A 24,732-nucleotide genomic window follows, 5' to 3' on the forward strand; every position below is an offset into this window, starting at 1 on the left:
GAGAAACTGAGGACCATGTGGGACTCGATCCCACGACCCTGGGCTCATGACCTGAGCCACCCAGGCACCCCAGTACCCTATACTTATATAACAGGTAGGGGCTAGACTGGGATAGTCAGAGGAAGTCTGGCCAGACCAGTCTAGCCCCTCCTAGAGTAACCCCTGACCCTGATTCTTCCAGCCTCTCCTCCCTCCATCTCCAGCCCCTGGTGCCAGCTCTCTTCCTGTAGGGAAGGACAGGGGCCACTGGCCCTAGAGAATAGTTTGGTCTGGGTTTCTCCCTCCCCACAACACCTTTTGGAAGTGGTCCATAGTGGTATGTTGGGCTTTGGGCCTGGTGTGACTTGTGTATAAACTTAAGTTGCTAAGTTTGTCATAATTGTTACATAGCAATAGATTGCTAGTTATGGAACTATTCAGATATCTTTTTCTGGATTCAGTTTTGAAAAGTTTTCTAGAAATTTCTAGAAATTTGTCCATATTGCCTAAATTTTCAAATATACTGGCTTAAAGTTTGTCATAATATCTGCTTTCTGTTTAAAAAAAAGCTTGACTGGGGGCGCCTGGGTGGCACAGCGGTTAAGGGTCTGCCTTCGGCTCAGGGCGTGATCCCGGCATGATGGGGTCGAGCCCCACAACAGGCTCTTCTGCTAGGAGCCTGCTTCTTCCTCTCCCACTCCCCCTGCTTGTGTTCCCTCTCTCGCTGGCTGTCTCTATCTCTGTCGAATAAATAAAATCTTAAAAAAAAAAAACTTGACTGTAAAATACAATTCATGCACAGAAAGGTGCACAAAATATAAATTCATGGTATAACGTATAGTTATAAAGCAAACATCTGTGTAATCACCACCCAAGTCAAGAAAGTAAGGACTGTCAGCACCACCAGGTTCCACATGCACCGCTTTTCAATCACTTCCCCTGCTTTCCTCTTAGGGGAATCTTCTGGTTCACCCTTGCACTGAGAGCATAGCCCTTTGGGGTCTCTTATAAGATTCTCGTTCTTGGTTAGGTCCTGGGTTTTGTGAGACCAAACAAATCCAAAGTCCTTATGTATCTGGTGGGCAGAAGACCTCCAGAGCTTGGCTTCCACCTCTCACTCTTTATTCAGACGATTAAAGCCCTCTCTCACACCGACACAGATTCATCTTCCACCAACTAGATCTGCAAACCCACCTGCTTGTGTGTGCTCTGGACGGCCTGCCCCTTGCTTCTCCCCAGGGCGTTTGACTCTGAATCTTTACCCCTTTGACTTTCTCAAAGTGTTTCCTTCCCTACTGGGTCATTTCCCAACAGTGTAAGACCATCTCTAATATCTCCCATCTTCCCCAATAAAACGAAACAAACGTCTGTACTGGTCTTCTGTTCCATGTCACACACAGCCCCAGACTCCGTGGCTTAGAACAACACGTTGTGCCACAGTTTCCGTGGGTCTGAAATCTGGCATGTTTTCGCTGGGCTCTGCCCAGGGTCTCACCAGGATAAAAACAGTGTTGGGCAAGGCTGTGATCTCTTCTGAGAGTCAGGCTCCTCTTCTAGGCTCACTAGTTGAGGCAGAATTCAGCTCCTTGCAGTTGTAGGAAGGAGATGCCCACTTTCTTCTGTCACCTGAGAGCCATTCTCAGCTCCTAGAGGTCATCAGCTCTTCTCTGCCACGTGGCCCTCTTCACAGCATCGAGGTTTGCTTCTTCACGGCCAGGAGTGGAATCACTTTCTTTCAAGGGCTCACCTGATTAAGTCAGGCCCACCAGGATAATCTAGTTTATGATTAACTCCAAGTCAACCAATTAGGTACTTTAGTTATAGCTGCAAGATCCTTCACCTTTGCCATATAGTGTAACCTAATCACAGGTGTGATGTCCCATGAGAGTTTTTGCCCACACCCGAGGGGAGGGGATTATACAAGGCATGAATACCAGGAGGCAAGAATCTTGGAGGCCATCTTAGACTTTTGCCTATCCCAGCAGCCCTTGACTCTTACCTCCTGCAGTTACTGCCTCCATCCCCTCTCCCTAGCGCAGCAAACTTAAAAGTGCAGTCTAGACTCGACGTGTCCCATCTACTTCTCAAACCCCTCAAATCTGGCTTCCATTTGTTGAGATTTCCCTTGTCAAGTTACTGGTATCCATCTTGCCAAATACAATAAGCATTTTCCTTTTGAATTTTTTCTTTCTTTTACCTTTTTTATTATGGAAAATTTCACACATAAGTAAAATAGAACAATACAATGAATGTCCATGAACTCAAACAGCTCCAGCAGACATCAGTGCGGGATTAATGCTCTGTCTCTGCCCTACCACTTCTCTCTCCGCCAGTCTTCTGGTCATTTTAAAGCAAATCCAAGTTATTTATACCATTAGTAAATTAATCAGTACTTCAGTATGGATTTCTAAGACAATGACCTTTTCTTTTTTAAGATTTTATTTTTAAGTAATCTTTATACCCAGTGTGGGCCTCGACCTCCCAACCCCTAGATCAAGGCTTACATGCTCCCTCGACTGAGCCAGCCAGGTGCTCCTAAGACAATGACTTTAATTTAATTAATTAATTAATTAATTTGAGAGAGAGAGCCAGTGGGGAGGAGCAGAGTGAGAGAGAGAGAGAGAATCCCAAGCGGGCTCCAAGCCCAGCACGGAGCTCAATGTGGGGCTCGATCTCATGACCCTGAGACCATGACCTGAGCCAGAATCAAGAGAGTCTTTTTTTTTTTTTAAAGATTTTATTTATTTATTTGACAGAGATAGAGACAGCCAGCGAGAGAGGGAACACAAGCAGGGGGAGTGGGAGAGGAAGAAGCAGGCTCATAGCGGAGGAGCCTGACGTGGGGCTCGATCCCGGAACGCTGGGATCACGCCCTGAGCCGAAGGCAGGCGCTTAACCGCTGTGCCATCCAGGCGCCCCCAAAATCAAGAGAGTCTTAACCAACTGAGCCACCCAGGTGCCCCCAACAATGGCTTTTAAAATATGAGCACAGTAGCATTGTCGATACAAAAATAACAGTAATTCCTTAATGTTACCTAATACGTCATCACATTTCCCTCCATAAATGTCTTTTGCAGAGGGTTGGTTTGAATCAAGGTCAAAACAAGAGCCATTCATTGTATTTGCTTTTGATGAAGTCCTTACATTTCATTTAAGCTACAATAATCCTCTTATTTACTTTTTAGTCTTTGGTCTTGCCACTTATATTTTGAAGACATGGTGGTCATTGTTCCAGAATTCCCCACCTTCTGGCTTTGGCTGCTTGAATCCCTGTGATGGGATCACAGCTTCCTCTGCCCGATGGGCCCTTTTCTATGATCGTCAGACTCACAGTTCCAGCCACATTCAACGCTGCTGCCCATTTTCTCCTCCTTGAGATATTCTTCTTTCGATGATTCCACACGCTCCTGACCTTTCTTCTGAGTCTCTGGCCAGTCCTCTTCAGTCTTGCACCCAAACTGGAAACACCAGTTTTTCCTCAGGCCCCTGGCTGGGCCCTTGGCCCTTCTCCACCCCCGCGCTCTCCCTAGGTTAGTTCCTCTGGTTCTGTGGCTTTTAACGCCAAGCAGATACTGTAAGACTCACCCCATTTTATTTCCAGCCCAGCCCTCTCCTGAGCTCCAGATCATTCTGTGAAGACTCACTTGATAGGTCCACTCGGCTCTCCCACCAGCATCTCAAACTCAACTCATGGGGCGCCTGGGTAGCGCAGTCGTTAAGGCGTCTGCCTTTGGCTCAGGGCGTGATCCCGGTGTACCGGGATCGAGTCCCACATCGGGCTCCTCCGCTGTGAGCCTGCTTCTTCCTCTCCCACTCCCCCTGCTGTGTTCCCTCTCTCACTGGCTGTCTCTCTGTCACATAAATAAATAAAAAATCTTTAAAAAAAAAAAACAAAAACTCAACTCATGCTAGAGGGAACCCTGGATTTCTGGCTTCCCAGACTGGGCCTCCCTCTGAGTGAACAGCAGCACCCCCACCCGTCCCCAGCCACTGAAGCCCGGATGCTGGAGTTTTCCTTGATTCCTGCCTTTCTCTTGCGTCTTCTACGTAGCCCATCAGGGGTCTGTCATTATACTTCTAAATGACACATGTCCACAACGGCACTGTCTGCACCCCAGTCCCAGCTACGGTCACCTTGACCTGGGACACCAGTCCAGTCTCCTTACTTTCTTCTTCCATTCCAGACCCCCTTCGATCAGTTCTCCACATGGCCCAAAGTCAGCCTCTCAAAGCACACACAGGGTAATGTGACCGTCCTGCTAAATCGTGGGGCCGTGTCTCCGACGCGCTGACAGCCACTCCCCGCTCTGCTGTACTTCTCTGCTTCTCCGCCTGCTCCCCAGCTGCAAAAGGCCTTCTCTCGGGTCCTCAGAAATGTCCGAGTCCTGCCCATCTCTCTGACCGAACATTCCCCGTATGACTCATCGTAGCTGGTGCCTTCTTTCCCTTCAGCTGCGGCTTACACAGGACCTCCTCAGAGAGCCCTGCAGGTCCCCCTGGCTCTGAAGGGCTCCCTCCTATTATTCTCTTCGTCTCCTTCAGGGCACCGAGCACACATACATTGGTGTGGGCCACGTCTAGTGTCCAGCTGCTCCACCAGACCGCGGCCTGCCCCAGTGTCGCAAGAATGGTGAGCTTGCGGAGAATGGTCCCCTCTCCAGCCATACGACCGGGCTGACGGCTACACAGCCAGGCTCCCAGCGTGCTCGCCACCAGCAGCCGCAGAAGGCCGGGTGCTGCGGGGATGACACGGAACGTGAACTCCAGGGCCGGTGGCTAGATGTTTTAATATCACTTTTAAAACCTGGACACAGGGTGCCTGAGTGGCTCAGTCGATAAAGTGTCTGCCTTCAGCTCAAGTCATGACCCCGGGGTCCTGGGATCGAGCCCCATATCGGGCTCCCTGCTCAGTGGGGAGCCTGCTTCTCCCTCTCCCTCTGCCTGCCTCTCTCTCGCTCTCTCTGTCAAATAAATAAATAAAATCTTGAAAAAAATAAAATAAAGCATGGACATAAAATGTATACGTAGTTCTACACACAGACCGAAGTGACAACACTCTGCTCGAGATGAGGAATATTTCTCTCACCCCAGAAAGTCCCTCTTGCCTCCTTTCCGTCAATCCCCAAACTCACAGCAACCACTGTTGGTGGCTGGATTTTCTTTTTTAAGATTTAAAAAAATATTTTTAGTCATCTCGACACCCACCGTGGGGCTTGAACTCACAACCCCGAGATCAAGAGTCACACGCTCCACAGACTGAGCCCGCCAGGTGCCCTGGTGGCTGGATTTTCATACGCTGTCCGGGCAAGGGAGGTGGAGTGTTTTGATACCATTCCAGCCAGTCCCCATATCTTGACACCAATTTTCAGCAGTGATGCCCATTTCTAATACCAGTGTGCTAACGGGCCCAGCCTCTGGGGTTGGTGGACAATAAAAGAAGCTAAGCTCTGGTGGCCAGGACTAGGGAACTGGCCGTCTGGCTAAATGGGGCTGAGACCCTCCATCCTCACCCCTTCAGCGTGAATTCCGTCAGAGCGAACTGCCTGCTCCTGGAGCTGAGCTTAAACTAACACACATCTGACAGCACACCGTTTGTGCTCAAATTCAGCTATGGCAGACTAGGACCCGCGCGACAGACTAGGCACCAGGGGTCTTGGCGGGATGGCTTGCGGGCCGGAGAGGCCAGCCAGTGGGCCCAGGACTGCTGAAGCGGAGAGTCTGGTTGACGTCCTGTGGGTCACACGGCCAGCCCAGCAGACACAGACCACACTCAAGCGCAATCTTCTCTGACCACCTGCCGCCTCGCTTCAGAGCCACCTGACCCGCCCTTCCCCCTTTCCTGATGCAGGGTCCTATCAGGGGCTTCTCTGGGACACGGACGGAGAAACAGCTCCAGAGACGCATGACCAAGGCTGCCTGTTTCTCTCTCTCTCTCTGCAGCCCCCAGACCTTCCACCTTCCAGGAGTCCAGTGATGCCTGCTTCTGGGTTCAAGTCTTGTGGTCCCCCTTCCTGAAGTCCCTCTCTGGGACATGCTGGGAACTAAGAAGGGGGAGGTGGGCATCTCAACTTTCCACAAGTGCCCCCCTTTATCCTCCATCCTTCCCCTGAGCACACAGTGCGGCCTGTAGTGGGTCCTCAAAAAATATTCCTTGATGGAAAATTATTTTCCTGGATCTCACATGACCCTTTTATTGGGCTTATGAGGTGGGTGGAAATTAGGAAGTCTCCCTCACAGATGAGGAAATGAAGCTGAGGGTGGGTGTCTGGCCCACCAACCTGCTGGTGCTTCCAGGACAGGGGTCTGTGCTTCCCTCCCTTCACACCAACACACACACACACACACACGCACACACACGCACACGCTCCGGGCCTACCTGCTGAATTGCATGGGGGCAGCTAAACCTTGGTATCTTTGTTTGTAAAATGGGCCATCGTGTCAGACGCTCACTCTACCGGCTCACTCCTCACCTGTCTCCATTCTGCCCTGGTCGGTGGAGGCGGAGCTTTCCCAAGGCCGCAGCTCTCTCCAGGTTCTGCTACCTTCCCCTGTTCCCCAGGTGGTAAAGGCTTCCTGCTGCTCCAGCCCTGAGGGCTACCAGCCTTTCTTGGCTCCTTCAACTCTGCCCACCACTTCGCAGAAGTCCCTTCCTCAAACCCTTTTCACTTACCCCCTTTAAATAAGCCATCTGCCTCCATCCGGGGCCCTGACGGCTACAAGAATTGATGCCAGAATAGCCCTGGGAAACAGATCCCCGGATGCGATGCTGACATCACGTCTTGATGAGTGCTCGAGCAGCCTCCCTGGCGGGGGGGACGGACATTGGCCACCCGCGGTGCGCGGCGGCATCCCAGCCCCTGACTTTAGGGCCAGTGGTGGCAAGAGATGGACGGGGAAGATGGTGGGAGATCAAGCAGCCCTGGCACTTGGTCACCATGGTGACAGTAGTGATTACAGACCGGAGTGGCCTTCTGACTCTCCATCTGATTGCCCTAGGAAACGTACACAAAGGAAAAAATCAGATTGAAAGCCTTAAACTGGGCTACGCTGGGGAAAAAATTTCTCAGTATTTGCCTGTAGGTAATGAGAGGTGATGGGGTGCGCTCTGAGGAAGATCAGCAACCCCCGTGAGGCAACTTCCCCACGTGAAGTCCCTGAATGACTTCATGCTGGGAAAGGCTGGTTTCCTCTGACAGAAGGCAGGGCATTCCGCCCTCACCAGCAGGGAAGATTCAGGGTGTGCTGGGAGCTCAAAGTTCTACCCACATGTCCCCATCCCATGCCGAGGGTCCCACGCCTTCTGAACCAGTGCTCTTCCCTTAGCGTAAGATACTTGGTGGGGTGGCTCGTTTCATTGGCTCTGCAACCCTGGGATTTTGACAGTGAGGGCCTGGCCTTGGTTCTTTGCCGTATCTGTGCTGTCGCTACCAGAGAGCAAAGATTCCTTCAGAGTCACCCCGGGGGCTTTCTGAATTTCCGCTGTTGCGCAGAGTCATGAGTTCAAGGCTTTCAATCTGTTCTCAGCCCCAGCGGATCCAAAGGACCATAGACCCTATGTCTGTAAATTAACTGGAAGCCCAATGTCACCACCATCTAAGGAGCCAACCAAAGGCAATGCTGGATTCCCACAGGAATTTCAGAAATTAGCGCCACCGTCAAAGATCTGAACTATGCAGAGATTGTCATTCCTATCAAGACTCAGTTGACGTCACTTATTTGGCTGGGGCAAAAACCCGTTGGGTCTTGGGGAACGGCTCTAGATTAGGTAGGATGCCAGTTGCAGCTGTGGCTCTGCACATGACATTTTCACTGAAACAAATCAGTGCAGCTCCTGGTCTGACGTACGTGTTTGACCCAAGGTGCTTTCTCCTCTATTCCACTAAGTAAAGATAATCAGAAATCATCTGCCTTCGCGTAGCAGAGACAACAGCCCGTCTTCCCTCTACGGCCTCAGGGTTTTGTCTAGCCTGCGGGTTTCTGTCATAGTATAGTCCGAAGTGACAACCATCATCTTGGTATAGTTCAGAACACTATGCTGGTTCAGTATATTGATGAGATTTTGATAATTGGGCCTAGTGAGCAGGAAATTGGGAGCACTTTAGATTTTCGGTAGGACATACGTATGCCAACGGGTGGTACATCGCAAATTCAGAGGCACATCATGTCAGTGAACTTTCCAGGGTATCTGGTGGTTTGGGGCAGGTCAGGATATCTCCTGTAAAACGAAAGACAAGTTGCTGAACCTTATACTGCCCACTGCAGAGAAAGAGGCAAAATGTTTGGTGGGGTTCTGGATTTTCGAGGCAACATACATCCTATTGGGCTGTGCTATTCTAACCCATTTCCTGAGAAACCTGGAAGACTGCACGTCTCGAGGGAGGCCTGCAGCAATGTAAGACCGCAGCAGGTCCAGACTGCAGAGCAAGCCTCCCTGTCACATGAGTTTTATGACTTGGAAGTGACGATGGCGAAAAAATGCTATATAGACAAGCTCCCACAGGAAAGTTGCAGGACAGTTACAGACCCTTAGAGTTTTAGATTAATTCATGCTCTCTTTTGCCAATAAACTAATCTCCATTTAAAAACAGCTCCTGGCTCACAACTGGATATGGTGGAGACCAAGTGACCCATGCCACCAGGACTGGATATTATCCGATCCCGCTAATCATAAAATTGGACGTGCATGGTAGCATTCTATTATTGAATGGCACATATGAGATCAGGTCTGAGCAAGTCCAGAAGGCACAAGGAAATTGCAGGAGCTGGGGGCTCAAATCCCCATGGTATCCCCTCTCGCTGCTTCACTGCTTCTCCCTCAGGTTGGGGAAATTGTTATGATCGGTTAGCCTGGGGGAGAAAACACGGCCACGATTTCCAAATGAGTCTGCATGGTACGTAAGCACCAGCCACAAGTGGACAACTGCTGCATTAACGCCACACTCAGGGTGTCTCTAAGAGACAGCGATGGAGGGATAACCTCTCAGAGCATCAGGGTAGAACTTCTAGTTATATCGGCTGTCCATTCTGCGTGGAAGGAGAGAAGACCTGAGGTACAGATCTTCACGATTCACGAGCAGTGGCGAACAAGTTTGCTGGCTGGTCAGAAACCTGAAAATGACAAGGTTGGAAGCTATTTCTAACCCGCACACATGTTCTGAGAGAGCCGCCATTATGGAGAAGGCTGTCGACCACCAGGCGGACGAGACCCATTCTGTAGACATCAGCTTCTTTTCCCGGCTACCTTGGTTCTTGCTCAATGGGCCCACATACAAAGTGGCCATGGTGGCAGGGATTGGGGCTACTCATAGAAAGGTAGACAGAATAACGGCCTCCCAGAGATGTTCTAGCTCTTGGGATCTGTGAATACATTTTATATGGCAAAGGTGAATTAAGGTAGCAGATAGAATTAAGGCTGCTAAACAGCTGATGGTGAAACTAGGGAGAGTGTCCTGCATTATCTGGATGGGCCCGACGTAATCACAAGGGTCTTTAAATGTGGAAGCAGGAGGTAGTCCGTGTCAGGGTGGTGTGATGTGGGAAAGGATTGGCCATGACCAGTTTTGAAGATGGAAGGAGGGCACATGCTAAGGAATGCAGGCAGCCTCTAGAAGCAAGAAAAATAGATTCGCCTCTAGAGACTTCAGAAAGGAAGGCAGCCTTGCTGACACCTTGGTTTCAGCCCAGTAAGACTTAACTGTCAAGCTTCTGACCTGCAGAACTGTAAGATAATATATTTGTGTTGCTTGAAGCCACTAAATGTGTGGTAATTTATTCCAGCAGCCATAGAAAATACACATAGGCTCAACATATTTCCCTCATCTAATCCGATGGGCAGCTGGCACTGCTGAGCCACCTGGCTGCCAGCAGCAAAGACCAAGCTGAGTTTCCAATGTGGTACCATTCCCTGGGGCAATGGTTCTCAAAGTGTAAACCAGGAACCCCTGGGGGTTCCCCAAGATTCTTTCAGGAGTTCTGTGAGGTCAAACCTACCTTCATATTAATACCAAGTCATTCTTTGCCTATTTCACTGTCATTCTTTCATGAGTGTATAGTGGAATTTTCCAGAGGGCTGACATATGTACAACAGGCTAAATGCTGAAGCAGATTTGAGAATCTAGTGGTCTTGTATTAAGCCAAATCTCTTTAGAGATTTGCAAAAATGTTGAATGCTGCTGCTCTACTCACAGTTTTTGTTTTAAAAGTTATGTTTCATTCAAAACTGTATATTTGTATTAACATGTAATAGGTTTATTAGTTCTAAATAACTATTTTAAAGCTTAATTTCTCGGGGATACCTGGGTGGCTCAGTCGGTTGCCTCCACCTTTGGCTCAGGTCATGATCCTGGGGTCCTGGGACCGAATCCCATATCGGGCTCCTTGCTCAGCGGGGAGCCTGCTTCTCCCTCTGCCTGCTGCTCCCCATGCTTGTGGTCTCTCTCTCTGACAAATAAATAAAAAACTTTAAAGTTTAATTTCTCATCCAGCAAAATCAATATAACCCCCACAAAAGCCCTTCACAATTTTTAAGAGTATAATTTTTCAATAATTTTTAAGCATGTAAAGGATTTCTGAGACCAAAACTTTGAGAACCACCGTTCCAAGGGGACCATCTAGCTACCCACCGGCAGGTTGATTACACTAACCCCTTCTTTTATGAAGGGAACAGTAACTTATTAGCTCATGGTAATAAATATATATTTCTGATATGAACTTCCCTTCCCTGTCTGCAAGGCTTCAGCTAGCACCATCATCTCTGGACTTTCCAGAATGCCTTCTTCACCACTATGCTATCCCACACATTGCCTAACTTCATTCTATGGTGAGAGGCATACAGCAATGGTTTTAATGCATTGGACTTACAATGTGCCCTGTCACTCAAAATAGCTGAATGGATAGAACAGTGTGACAGCACCAGCCGGGGGATACTGCTCTGCAAGGTGAGGCTGACAGGTAGTATGCAGTCCCTGCTTTAAATCAGTGGCCAATATCTGGCTCCAGCTCTCCTGGCCAGAACGCAGAGGCCCAGGGACCGAGGGGTAGGGATGGGAATGGCTTCTCTCAATATTATTCCAAATAACCCACTGCGGGGATTTTTGCTTTCCATCCCCTCAACTTTGGGTTCAGTGGGCCTGGAGTCCTTAGTACCCAAAGAAGGAATACTTCCTCCAGGGAACACATATGTGCTTCCTTTAAATTGGAAGTAGAGTCTTCCCTTGGGTCATTTTGAGCTCTGTATGTTACCTAACCTAAAGCCAGAGAGGGGGTCAACTGTACCAGGTAGTGTGATTAATCCAGATTACCAGAAGGAAAGTGGGGGATGGGCAGGAAGGCTACATCTGGAATCCAGAGGATTGACTGGGCGCCTCTTGGATCTCCCATGTCCAATAATGACCATCAACGGGAAAGTTGGCAACCCAACAAACCTAAGACCAAGCAGAACCTGAGTTGCATAGGAATAAAGGCCTAGGACACCCCACCAGGTAAAGAACCCGACCAGCCCGAGAGCTGGCCCCTGGTAAGAGGGGCATAGAAGTGGGTGGAAGAGACATTGCACTACTGGGTGCTTACCCCAAAGATACAGACGTAGTAAAGAGAAGGGCCGTATGCACCCCAATGTTCATAGCAGCAATGTCCACAATAGCTAAATCGTGGAAGGAGCCGAGATGCCCTTCAACAGATGACTGGATTAAGAAGTTGTGGTCCATATATACAATGGAATATTACTCAGCTATCAGAAAGAACGAGTTCTCAACATTTGCCACAACACGGACGGCACTGGAGGAGATAATGCTAAGTGAAATAAGTCAAGCAGAGAAAGACAACTATCATATGATTTCTCTCATCTATGGAACATAAGAACTAGGATGACCAGTAGGGGAAGAAAGGGATAAAGAAAGGGGGGGTAATCAGAAGGGGGAATGAAACATGAGAGACTATGGACTATGAGAAACAAACTGAGGGCCTCAGAGGTGAGGGGGGTGGGGGAATGGGATAGGCCGGTGATGGGTAGTAAGGAGGGCACGTATTGCATGGTGCACTGGGTGTTATACACAACTAATGAATCATCGAGCCTTACATCGGAAACCGGGGATGTACTGTATGGTGACTAACATAATATAATAAAAAATCATTAAAAAAAAAAAAAAAGAAGTGGGTGGAAGGAGGATGCCGTCGAGTGCTGAACTAAGCCTTGTGACCAGCTGCAGACGGGGGTGCTGTGGTGGGTTTCTGTTGTTTTCTGCACCCCACCCCCCATCTTGCTGCAAGAGCCCGGTGATGATGAACGTTTTAAGTTAAAGGGTATGACTGAAGGAGGACAAGAACATGGTGTCTGACAAGGAGGCGGTGGCTGATGAGACTGGTTTTTCTGGTGGGGATGAGCTTTCCTTCCATTTTTAAAAAATTGAGCTGAAATGCACATAACCTAAAATGAGTCATTTTAAAGTGAACAATCCAGGGCACTTCGTACCTTCACAATGTGTAACCATCACCCCAAACTATTTCCAAAACTTTTCATCACTCTAAACAGAAATTCTATAGTCATTAAATAAGAGAGACAGGAGTTTTTCATCTGAAGGATGAGTGGGTGGTAGAGGGGCAGAAGGAACAGCTCTGCTCAGATGTCCTCTCCCCTCTATCCACTCTCCCCTTTCTCCATTTACTGCAAGGCTGACCTCTGTGGGCCGAATTCAGTGAAGTCACTCGGGGGCCTTCCCTTCTGGCTTTCCGCCGGTTTGGCCGAGGGGAGGCGGCAGCAGGGCAGCCCTCTCCCATAGTAACAGCTCCCTCCTCTTGCTCTTCAGGTCCAGGGGGTTATAACAGCTTCGCTGTAGTGTGAGCCCCCTGGGGCCGCATGCCTGCTAGGTTCCCTTCACCCTGCCTACACCTCTGTAAAGAATCCTTTAGTGAAGGCTCTTCGCTATCTCTTTGAGCGTACCATCTGTTTCTTGTCGGAGAACCAGCTGATACAGGAATGGATGCTATGGTCTTCCCGACAGGCCTTTTGGCACTCACCACTCCAGGCTCCCACGCTGAGCAAACTAGACGCTTTTCAGAGCAGCCCGGGTTCCAGGGGTGCCGGGGGTGTGTGCCAAGGCCCCACTGCCCTCTGGTGGTCAGCTTCTGGAAGTGCACCTCAGGGATCCAACCTCCGCTGAACTGAGCCCACTGGACCCCACACTTACACACCTGAGCACTTTGACCCACGCTATTGTCCCCACTTTACAGGTGACAGAACCTTCCCATTCTGCCCTTCGTATAAACCGAAATCTAACCGAGGACCGCTAGGTCCCATCTTTGCCTCCCTTCCTGTCACCCTTTGACCCAGCCAAACCCGCCTTTTCTCAGATCCTAGGGTCTTTGCCAGTGCAGCTCCCGATTAGAATATTCAGGAACTCTCCGAAACTTCTTCACCTGGTTAACCTCAGCTCATTCTCTAGTCCTTTCCTAAGATGACTCAGGACAGTCCTCCTTGCCCTCCGCTCCCCTCCTTCATTCTCTGTCATTCGCACAGACATTGGGTTTTTCCTGGCGTGTCTGTGATGGACACTGTCACCTGAGAGGCTGAGGGCGCCTGAGGGCAGGGAGCGCCCTGCTTTGCTCACTGCTCTGTCTCAGGTGCCCGGTGCACAGTAATAGCCATGCCAGCAGCTGAAATGGATTAGTGTTTCTCTGTGCCAGCCACTGAGCTAAGTCCTTCAGGCCCCCAGGCAACCCTCTTTCCCGAAGTCCTGGTCCCTAGGAAGCAGCCCTCAACTCTATAAAAACTCACACAGATTTATTAGAATATGAAAAAGATCCGGTTTCTTCTGTACGGGCGGCAGAGCAGCAGCAGCTGTGGGGGCTTCGAACATGGTTGTCAACGTCACCCTTGCGTGGTGACTCCTGCCCAAAACAGCACTTGCATGGAGAGGAGGGGGGCAGAGGAGCACCCACTGCCCAGTCCGCTGGGAAGAGGGACACTCTGACTATTGCACAATCCTGGGGTGGGACAGACACCAATAGGCCTGGGCCTGGCCATGGTGGCAGTGGGGGTGGGAGTGTGTGCCTGTGAGCAAAGGCCTCTGGGGGCCCAGGACTCTGCCCACCCTCCAGCCCTGGTGGGGTGGGAGATGCTCGGGGAGGCCTTCTCCCCTAAGGACTGGGCTCCACAGCAAGCTGGGCGCGATGGGCATAAGAGGTCCAGGGGCCAAGGCGGTGGAGAGGGATGAGAGAGAGGACAGGCCAGCAGGAACTGAGGGTCAGGCCCAAGAGCACGGAAGGTCAGGAGCCCAGCATCAGTGAGTTAGAATCATGAATTGGAGTGGAAGAGGTCACTTCTAAAATCATAGCCTTGGGGCCACAGTTAAGAGCCCAGGAGGCAGAGGACCGATTTGGGGGCGTGTTGGGCAGACAGGCACAGACGAGGAGGGGTAATTCTCTGGATTAGGAGGGCTAGAACTCTGTTAAGCCAGGGGTTCTCAAAATGTTTTTAAAAACAGGAATGCCCTCTGTGCAAATTGAATCATACATGGAGTGTGAACAAACAAAACAGATAAAAAGGCAGCACTTTCTGGAGCCCCTGACAGCCCCTCCCCTGACAGTCGCCCCTGAAGGGTTCAGTGGTCCCCACTGGAGCAGTGTGGAAAGCTAAGTCACATCACTGTCCAAAGCACCCCGACTTCAGTCAGAGAAGCTCAGAGACACTCTCAGCCTGCAGCTCTGAGTAAGACAGGGCAGGGGGCTGGCCAGGGTGACAGAGCTGGCAGGAGGACGGTGGGCCTGCCTGCTGTGTGTCACCCATCCCCCCCCCAGTCACATGACTGGTTCCCCAGTCTTTCCGCTGTTAATGTAGGGCCCGGCCTAGGCCAAGAGAGGTCTTGGCTCCTTCCCTTTCCAGGTGGGATCAAGGCTGAGCCAGAGGCTCTTTGGTTAGGAACTAAGATTGGTTTCAATGAGGTTGATGGAGTAGGGGACAGGCCTCCGAGGGCTGGGAATCTCGAGGCTCTAGGCCGGGTTTGGGAGAGAGCCTGAATCGGGAAGGGGCAGGATCTGCCTCACAGCCCAACAGTTCTGCCAGATGGATTGGGAAGGCAGTTCTGGTGGGAGGGAGGGTGCTTCCCAGGAGGCAGGGGGAAGCCGTGCTGCGGTGGGGGCTGTGGGCCCAGCTGCCATGCGGTTGGGGGAGGGGCAGGGCCAATCCAGGTCAGGAAGGATGAAGGGAGCCCCCAGCTCCCCCAGCAGCCCCTGCTCTGGTGGGAGAGTCTGTGGTGGGACAGGCACTGCCCACTGACCCCAGCGCTACTGCCCCTTGGGGATGAAAGGCTCTCCTTCTCCAGGCTCAGGGTGGGGACCTGGGTCACTGAGGCAGCGCTGTATCCTCTGGGAGCTGGGGCTGTCACTTGGCCCAGGGGTGAAGACATCATCCGTGCCCGGGGAAGAGGGCTCCTTGGTCCGCATCACAATGCCCCCGTCGTCATCCTCGTCCTCCTCTGCCACCCTGGCTGGATCCCGGTTCAGCCCCAAGACCTTGCCCTTCAGCTCCTCATTCACCAGGTCCACAGACTCAGGCGACTGCGGGGAGGCTGGGTCGATGGTGATAACAGGCAAGTCGGCCTTTGGCTCATAGGCCAGCGGGTCTGGGGACCAAGAGCAAGGCACAAGTTGGCTTCTGCCCCCGAGCCCTGCCAAGCATGTCCCCCCACCCTTGGCGTGTGCCAGCAACTCCCACAGAACCTTCCTGTTAATGTGGCAATGCTCCACATGGGCCTGGATGAGCCCTGATCAGACAGCTTCTCTTCCCCTCACACTGCTGTCCCAAAGGTAGGACTGCATTCCTCTCCTCAGATCAGGGTCATCTATAGGTGACCATCCCCAGACCGAGAATCAGAGCTCCCTCCTGAGTCACCATGTGCCCCCAGGGCCCAGGCCTGGGAGAAGGCCTGTTGATGACTCCCCCACATGTTGGATATCCCAATGGTGCAGACCCTTCTTGCCTCCCTGCCAGGCACCAAACCTCTTCACGGTCCTCCCCTTAAGCTGCACATGGAGCACGTCTGTCCCTGGGGAGGACAGCGGGGCCATGCTTCTGTCCCCTTGGGGGACCCCCAACTCCACCTGATGTAGAAGGAGCTCATGGCCTGGATGGAGGTCAGAGGGAGAAGCCTGTCCTCCCCAGTGGCTCCCTGAGGCCCACTGCTGTTGGAGTCTCAACCTCAGGAGACAGTGGTCCTGAGTGCCCAGCCTCCAGGCCCCTTTCCAGGCACCCTGTGCCCTGCCTTACCTGAGCCAATGCGGGCCCTCGACATGGTGGGTGAGTCCAGCTTGTGGGCCGGCACGGTCAGGTAGTTGTTGATCTGACAGAGAGAGGGCAGGCAGGGGTGAGCACAGGCAGCCCCTCGGGATGGCGTCCAAGGCTGGTGGCCACCCCCTCCTTTGGCACGTTCGGGGGCTCGCGCCCTCTCTGCCAGTTCCTCATGGGGCTCGTCGTCCGCCTCTGTCGGCACCAGCGCTGAGGCCGTGCCGACACTTCCGGCGTTCCGGCCCTGCCTCTCCCACAGCAACCCCGCCCCAGTCTCTGTTCCAGTCCACACTCGCCCCAGAGGTCCAGACCCATAAAGTCAACTCAGGAGTGGACACCTGGACCCCAAAAGGCCCCCAGGTATCTCAGTGCAATAGGTTGAAACCGAACTCAGATTCTTATCTTCCCTCAAGACCTTGCTTCATCCTTGTCGTCCCCTCCTGAACGACCACTCCCAACACTCCAGACCAGAAGACTAGAGAATGACCCCTCTTTCCTCTTCCCGAAGCCCCACCTCAAACAGGTGACCAAGTCTTGGTAGTTCCATCTCCTACTAAATGTCCCCACTCCTTTCCATCCCACTCCCCCCTACACCCCTTCCCATGTCAGCCCCGTGCTCAGACCTCTTCAGGGCTCTCCATGCCCTTGGAATAAAGCCCAAAGCCTGGCACCATTAACAAACTTTCTGGAAAGCTGAACCCTCTCGGTGTCTACCAAGGGCCATGTTCTGTGACTGGGAACACAGCCTGGGCCTTCCTCTGCCCACACTCTCCTCGTCCTGCCCCTGCTCCTAAGTTCCCGAGCAAACGGTCGAATGCACGTATGCCCTTGCTTTATCATCTGCGGCAGCTCCCTTTCCCCTGGGCCTTAGTGTTTTCGCTCGGAAATGAGGGGTAAGAGCACGTGCATAGACTCAGATGCCTGCGGATGCAGCGAGCGGGCATTGGCCTCTTTGCTGCCCCGAGTGGGGAGGAGGTGGGGGAGGAGGCAGCTTTCTGGAACCTGCCCTGGGGCTCAGTCCCCCAAACAAGAGGAGGAGGTAAACAAAAAAACAAAAAAAAAAAACACCCCACAGTGGCTCTCTCTTCAAAGGGGCTTGGCGGCAGGGGTGCGGGGGAAGAAGCACCCAGACTCCCGGGAAAGGCAGGGGCCGGCTCCAGTCCTAGACCCACCTTTTGCTCTAGCTGCCGGGCCTTCTGTCTCCGGAGCAGCATCTGGTTCCAGGCCTCCTCGTACGGATCTGCCACCAGCGTGTGTCTGTTGTAGGACCGCAGCTGTGGGAGAACAGCTGTCAGGCCCCAGAAGCTGGGCCTGAGGGGGCCAGGGCGGCTCTGCGCTCGGGTGGGGCAGGGCTGGAGCAGAAGGCCCCCTCGGCTGAAGGGGTGCCGGGCAGGGAGCAGCCCCTCACCCGCTGCCTGGTCTTCTGGAGGTTGTTCCTCAGGATTTTGCGGATCTCCTCCTCCTTGTCCTTGGACAGTGCCGGCAGGATGCGCTCGGCAGGCAGGGACTTGGGGTGGATGTTCCTGGACAACAGGGCTCAGGTTAGGTCCCCAACAAAGCTACTGGACCCTAGAGCCTGCTGGGATGGGCCAGGAAGTCACCCCCGGGGATGGTCTGGGTGGGGTGGTCCTCTGTGGCCCTGTGGCTCTCTCGCCCACCCTGCCTGGACGACAGACAGGCCCGCCACCCTCGCCCCCGCGTGGCCTGCCAGGTTGGTGTGCAGGGGTCGGTGTGTGGGTGCGAAGCCGCTGGCGTCGCCATCAGCACTCACTGCATGGAGACGGTAGAGACAGCAGAAGGGATCTTGCCCATGCCCCCGCTCTCCACCAGCTCGATTGCCTGCTTCATCTCCATCTTGTGGTAGAAGGCGATGAGCTGTGGCTCCTTGGAGCGCTCCCCAGCTATCAGACACTTCTTCACGTACTTCTTGTTAAACCGGTTGAGCCTGGTGGGAGGAGGGAGAAGATGCATGGGGCCAGCTCCTCAGGGCGGGAAGACGCCCAGGCCCAGGGAGACCCTCACCTGCCCTTCCCGCCCACCTGCCCACCAGGCCTGCCACCTACTTGTCCTTCCAGTGGTGGTGACCGTAATGGCCACAGATGTCCTCGATGCCTGTCAGAAGGTGGTCCAGGAACTGAAATGGGCCCAGGGCCAGGTCAAGCCTCACTACTGGGCTCCTTCCCTACCAAGACTTCTGAATGGACCCCTACCTTCCACCCCCATGCGGCGCTGTTCAGCCCAGCCTTGTAGTTCCAGGAGCAGCCAGGAGGTGGCACCAACATCTCACTCATCCTGAACCCTGGCGCCTCAAACCCCCTGCCATGGCCTGGCTGAGCCCCCTTCCCTGAATCCACCTGTGCCCAATGCCTGGGATAGGCTCCTACTAGAGGTAGAGATGGCATGACATCCCCTCCTAGGGCACCTGGTTGCCCACACCACAGCTGCCTATGGCACGATCTGGCGACCTCAGGGGCTGAAGGACCACCCGGCACTGGGATAAGGGAGAAGGGGGCTGAATGAAGCCAAAGGATGTGAGGCCTAGCTGCTCCCCAGCTCCCTGAGCCTTCTCCTGCAACCAAGGGCCAAGGCCCAGTTTCTAGTACCTGTGTGTGGATCTCCTCGTTGATAGAGCGCTTTGTTTCTTGCTTTTTCTTCACAGCCAACAGGTCTACTAGGGGCCGAATGGTCATGCCCTGGGGGGGCAGGTAGGTGTCAGGCACTCCAGGTCTACTACCCTGGCAGGGAGACCACGGAGCCTCCCCCCTCCCCTGCCCCCAGAGCCCCTGAAGCTGGGATGCTCTCTGCTCTGAGGTCCCCACTCTCCCAACCTCCGTGTCAGCCCTTGTACAAAGGCAGGTCCTTAAGGCCTGCTTCGTCCTGAAGACACAGCCCCTCCAGCTGAATGATTCACACATCGGTCATCTAACCCGGGCGTGGGGTCAGAGGGCCCGGGGTTCAAATGTGGGCTCTACCACAAACATGCTTTACAACCCCAGAGAAGTCAGGCCTGGCTGATAGGGAAAACCACTTCACAGGACAGGAACCGCCCAGCCTAGTAGCCGCAGCAACGGCAGCTAATTTCACTGCAGACGTGCCCTGTGCCAGAGCCGGGGCTGATTTACCAGGTTTTAGTTATTGAATGCCCACACTGCCCCAGACAGGTAGGTTCTTCCATTGTCCCCATCTCACAGATGAGAGGTTAAGTAACTTTCTAAGGTCTTATGGAAGTAGTAGTAAAGCCGGATTCAAACCCAGGCAGGGAGGCCCCTCCCTCAATGCTGACTTCATTGAAAATGGGCTTGGTAAGCTGTGAGCGTAGACAGCCGCCAAGTCACGGTGATAAATAGTTATGACAATGGGGAACAGAGCAAGGGTGCAAAAGAGGCAGCCCGCTATCCTTAGAAGGGACAGAAGTGAGTCTGGCCCCAGGAGGATGCCGCCACATGTTTTTCCCCTGAGAAGGAAATGTTGTTTCCCACCTAAAGCTTTGCCAGGATTTGCATCTAGGAAAGGCAGAAGGGACAGAGAAATGGAGGCCCAGACAGACAGTTTCTCACTTGCCCAAAGTCACAGGTCAGGCAAGGTGGAGCACTGACACCAGCCAGGCTGGGTTTCCCTGGGGATTCTGAGGGGCTTGGGGGGACTCTCCGCTAAGCCAGAGTCACTGAAACGCACAGGGATCACTGACCTGCAGCTGGAAAGACTCCGGGACCATCTAGGCCGGTGCCCTCACTTTGCAGATGGGGGACTGAGACCCAGAAACGGCAGGAGGGTCTTCCCCAGGGTCGCACAAGAGCAGCAGAGCTCGGGCTGCCTCCAGACCTCCTACTGCCCAGGTCGGCAACCTTTCTAGCCCCCCCATGTTGTGCTATTAGTCCCACTTTACAGGCACAGAAACTGAGATCCCAAGACATTAAATCATTTCCCTGAAGCCCTGTACTGAGATGGGCGTGCTGACTGCGCCCACTTCTCTCAGTGCTGCCTGGATTTCTAAGTGAGGCAGCATTCTGACTGGTCACTCATCATCACAACTCCCCCTTCACAATTAAGGAAACTGAGGACCAGAAAGGGGGAGCGGCTTGCCCAAGACTGCATAGCAAGTTATTGGTGGACTAGAACTCGTGGCCCCCTCTCGGGCTGTGCGCCTCCTCTTTCCACGGGCAGAGTCAGGGTCCCAAGGGGGGCTGCTCCGCCCTGTCCAGCACCTGCACAAAGACGGTGAAGAAGATGACCGTGATGATGGCAGTAAGGAACAGGTCACACATGGGGAAGTGCTTCTTGTCCAGGAGGTAGCCCAGGGAGAAGGCGATGGCCCCTCGCAGGCCCCCATAAGCGATGATGAACTGGTCCTTGGGGGTCAGCTTCACGATTCGGAACTTGTTGATGAACCAGGTCAGGCCCAGCACCCCTGCCAGGAAGGGCAAGAAGAGCGTCAAGCTGTCCCCAGCCCCGCCTGGCTTCTGCATTTCCAACTGCTCGGCCGGGAGGCAGCCCCCGGCTAGGATGCCCGCCCAGCGCACTCATTTCCTGGGTCCCTCGGCCAAGAGCTGGGGGGATCCTGAAGGGGCTCTCCCAACCCGGATGTGCTCTAGAGACACCACAGAGGCCTCGAGGGGCTGGAAGTCAGAAGGGGGCTGGGAGAGGAGCTGAAACAAGACTGGCCACAAGTTGGTATCCATTCATTATGAGTTCATGGGATCTACTTTTCCGCATGCTTCAAATTTTCCATGATAAAAACATTTTTTTTTTAAATGCAGAGATCTGGATTCAGCCTCAACCCACAGAACCAGAATCTCTGGCAGATGAGGTCCAGGACTACAGGGGTTTCCGAACAGTGTACCAAGTAGAGGTGATAGCCAGTCAGGCTCAGGGAGCACAGACCTACTATCCGAGAGGAGGAGAGTGAGATGCGAAGGGAAAGTGACACAGTCACTGGGGTGAGCTGTGTCTGGAAACTATAAGCAGAACCAAGGACCTGAGGTTTGGTCCCTGTGTGTGGCCTGGAGCCAGCAGCACTGACTGGTCCGCAAGTGCTCAAGTCATCTGCGCCCCGAGACAACGCAGAGAACATTCACAGACCCGGGCTCTGTGGCACAGGGGCCGTGAGGCCCCGCCGTTCTCACGCACCATGACTGTCTTCCCGGAGATCACAGACTCCCGTGAGCCATCACAAGACCCATCACAGCCTCAGCATAGCAGAGAAGAGCGGGCAGGCCGCGGCTGTGCGGCTGTGCTGGGAGCTGCCAGCAGCCCACCCGGCCGAGCCCTTCGTACAAGGGGCCCCCGCCCGCAGCCCGGTCCCTGCCTCCACACCACAGGCACACAAGGCCACGCGCGCGGGCACACAGACGCACATGCGCACGCACGCACACACCTCTACCCGGCTCCAGCCCGGGACCTCACCCAGCACTCGGGCGATGAGGCAGAAGAGCAGCGTGCTGATGACAAAGGTCCAGTTCCAGTGGTGGGAGCCGGCCACCGTGGAGACGCCGAGGAAGATGAAAATGAGCGTCTCACTGACACTGCTCCACATCTTCAGGAAATACTTGATGGTAGTGTGAGACTTGTGGGAGATGTTGGCCTCCACGTAGGGGCGCATCACCACGCCCGAGGCGATGAGTCTGGGGTCAGGAAAGAGCAGAGTTCGGGGTTCGGTGGAGCTGCACCTTCCCAGAGCCCCTCCACCGCCGGGGAGGCGGACAGGTGCCCGTATCCAGAGCCCTCGGACAGGTCAGAACCCGCTGCGGGCTCTACAACTCTTCCACCTCCGTCCTCTCACTCGACCCTCCAGACGTGGGCACGTTTTTGCATTTTTCAGATGAGGGATCTCAGAGTTGGAGAGATAGTTGCCTGTCCACCGTCACCCTGCCAGTGAGCGGCAGAGCTAAGATGCAAACTAAGGTCTGCCCAGCTCCAAAGCCGGTGCCTTCCCCCAAGGCCATGCTGCCTCCGTCTGACAGGAGTCAGTTACACACATTCATGGCCTTGGTTTACTCCCCCAAGCACGGTGTCTCTAATGCATGGGGGTCCCCATGGGGAGCTCAGCTCCACACAGCTGCCCCAGCCCTCCCTGCCTGCTGTCCATACCTGGGCTCTGCTCCTGCTGGCCCAGCCTCCTCAAGGTCACCCTGAATCCCCCAATCTGGCCTGGCCTCTGCATTTCCAATGTCCTCCCGAACTGGGCAAACCTTTGCACCTGGCCGCCTCTCCACATTCCCTGGACTTCAAGACCCAGCTGAGGCCTCAGGGCCTTCAGGACTCCTGATGGCAATGGAAGCCCCAGGCCTCCTTGCTGGGGCTGCAGAAGGGCACAGTGAATGCGAGAGCTTGCGTCCAACTACAACCAAGGAACTCCCTTTGAGGCGAAGGGAAGAAGTAGCAGCGCTGAGGCTTTCCAGAACTTTAAACTCAGTGCTTCCAGGGGCAGTCCCAGGATCTGGAACCTGGTGCATGAGTCTCATCCCAGGGCTGGAGTCTGGGCCCTGGGGAACTCCCTTGTGACCCCACAAGCCCAGGGAATCCAGGTTGGTGGCCTCCCCCATGCTGCACCCAGACTCACGCCATGATGCCCGACAGGTGGAAGAGCTCAGCTGACAGGTAGGCCATGTAGCTGTAGAGGAAGACGAACAGCGGCTCGATGACGCGGATGTGGGCCGTGAATCGGGAGGTGAAGGCTGCGATGACCCCGTAGACCACGCCCACAAACACCCCACCCAGGGACACCACGAAGAAGCTCAGGAAGCCGAGGACGATGTCCACAATGCCTATTCGGTCATAGTTGGCAAACTCCTCAAAGAGGTGATACAGGACCTGGGGAGGGGGTGTAAGCTGGTTGGCAGGAGAGCAGGGCCCTGTCCCCCCCAGCTCCCTGGTGTCCACCTAGGGAGACTGCATGCCTTCCACTGACCATGGCCACAAGAGGAGGCCACGCGATAGCAGAGAAACCCTAGTGTCAAGGGCCAGAGGGCCTTGCTTCAGGCCTGCAGCGTGCCGTGACAATTAAGGGCACAAACTCTGACGCCAAACCATCTGAGGTGGAATCGTGGCTCTGCCGCTCCCTAGCGTATACGCGGGGCAAATTACTCCAACTCCCTGCGCTTGTTTTCCTCACCATAAAATGGGATACCAGTACCAACCTTATAGGGCCACTGTGAGGATTAAACTAGTTAATAAAGGCCAAGTGCTCAGGACCGTGCCCATCCTGGTGTTAGCTACTCCCGGAGCTATGAAGCGGCCTCTCTGTTTGACCTTGGGCAGATCGTGTTCCTGTCTGGATTTCAGTCTCACCTTCAGCACAAAGCAGAGGAAGTTCAGACAACGAACTAGAACAGGACTTCTTAACCTCTAGACGTTTCTGAAAATATACACAGCCAGGCCATACCCCACTTGGATTCTCGGGAGGTGGGGCCCAGAAATCTCCGTTCAACAAGCTCTCCACGTGGTTACCATGAACAGCCAAGTTCAGATGTTACGGAACGAGAGGGTTTCTAAGGCTTCCCCACCTCCTGGACTGAGAAATAGTCACTGTAATGCTATCGTCAGACGTCGAAGTGGCACATCACATACTGTAAAGCCCTTGCACAGTGGCTACCCCGCTCGACACACAGCAGCCTCGTGAAGTGGGCGAGCCAAGGATGCCTGTTCCTTTCCTAAACCGCAGCTCAGAGTGGTGGAGTGACTCAACGAAGGGCCGCCAGCCCCAGCAGCAACACCAGGCCCGGAACTTGGTCCCTGACAGCAGTGGGTAGGCCCTCCTGGACGGGGGCAGTTTTGAGGTTCTGCCTGCACTCGGGTGCCGGCTCCCTGGCTACTGGGCCTACTCCCAGACAGCTCTGCCAGGAAACCGGCTGGGGACTTTCCAGGCCTGGGGTGCCGAGAGAGAGGGCAGACGACCTGAGAATTGCTGAGGAGGAACTCTCCAAAGCCCCCAGAACCTAGAGGCAAGGAAGTATGGGTATGAGTGGTGACCTGCGACCACGCAGCTCAGGGGCTGCCTTCAGCTTTCACGTCAGGAAACAGGGCACTCGCACTCATGGCCAGAGCTCTAAAAAGGGCCTGACGCGGGCCAAGCAAGAAGGGGACATGCCAAGCACTGGCTCGTCCCCAGTGCTGCCCGGGCCATAGCTGTCTGTGGACAACAGGTGCGTTCTCAGCCCTGGGCTACCTACGCTCACTCCTGGCCTGAGGAGATTCATGGGTCCCCAGGGTCTACCACCTGGACCAGTGCGGCAGGTAGAGAGGGCAAGGTCCTCCTCTCCCACCCGGTTGCACTGTCAATGGGACTAGAGAGGCAGCGCGGCTTGGTGGTAAGTGTGTGGGCTCCGGACTCCCACTGCGTCGGTCTGACGCCCAGCTACGTCACTTAGCGTCACTTACCAGCTCACAGGACCCCGGACGAGTTCCCTATCAGTAGCTCAGTTTCCTCACTTGGAAAAACGGGATAATTACAGTGCCAACCTCATGGAGTCTCTGTG

The 24,732-nt window shown here is 53.8% G+C and overlaps 1 protein-coding gene across 1 annotated transcript in view; it reads right to left on the minus strand.

Moving 5' to 3' along the window:
• Positions 1-13,739: 13,739 nt before the first annotated feature.
• The window catches only part of SLC9A1 (solute carrier family 9 member A1), a 48,037-nt gene continuing 37,044 nt past the window's right edge, over positions 13,740-24,732 (minus strand). The window contains exons 3-12 of the mRNA XM_040619081.1: positions 22,818-23,068; positions 21,662-21,879; positions 20,464-20,666; positions 18,862-18,951; positions 18,322-18,392; positions 18,030-18,203; positions 17,667-17,781; positions 17,431-17,532; positions 16,241-16,313; positions 13,740-15,596 (exon numbers count right to left, since the gene is read on the minus strand). Of these exons, the coding sequence (XP_040475015.1) occupies positions 15,259-15,596; positions 16,241-16,313; positions 17,431-17,532; positions 17,667-17,781; positions 18,030-18,203; positions 18,322-18,392; positions 18,862-18,951; positions 20,464-20,666; positions 21,662-21,879; positions 22,818-23,068 (1,635 nt within the window). The 3' untranslated portion in view covers positions 13,740-15,258. The remainder of the gene's footprint in view (positions 15,597-16,240; positions 16,314-17,430; positions 17,533-17,666; positions 17,782-18,029; positions 18,204-18,321; positions 18,393-18,861; positions 18,952-20,463; positions 20,667-21,661; positions 21,880-22,817; positions 23,069-24,732) is intronic.

Source organism: Ursus maritimus, unplaced genomic scaffold (genome assembly GCF_017311325.1).
Source record: "Ursus maritimus isolate PB19 unplaced genomic scaffold, ASM1731132v1 scaffold_32, whole genome shotgun sequence".
Taxonomy (NCBI): Eukaryota; Metazoa; Chordata; class Mammalia; order Carnivora; family Ursidae; genus Ursus; species Ursus maritimus.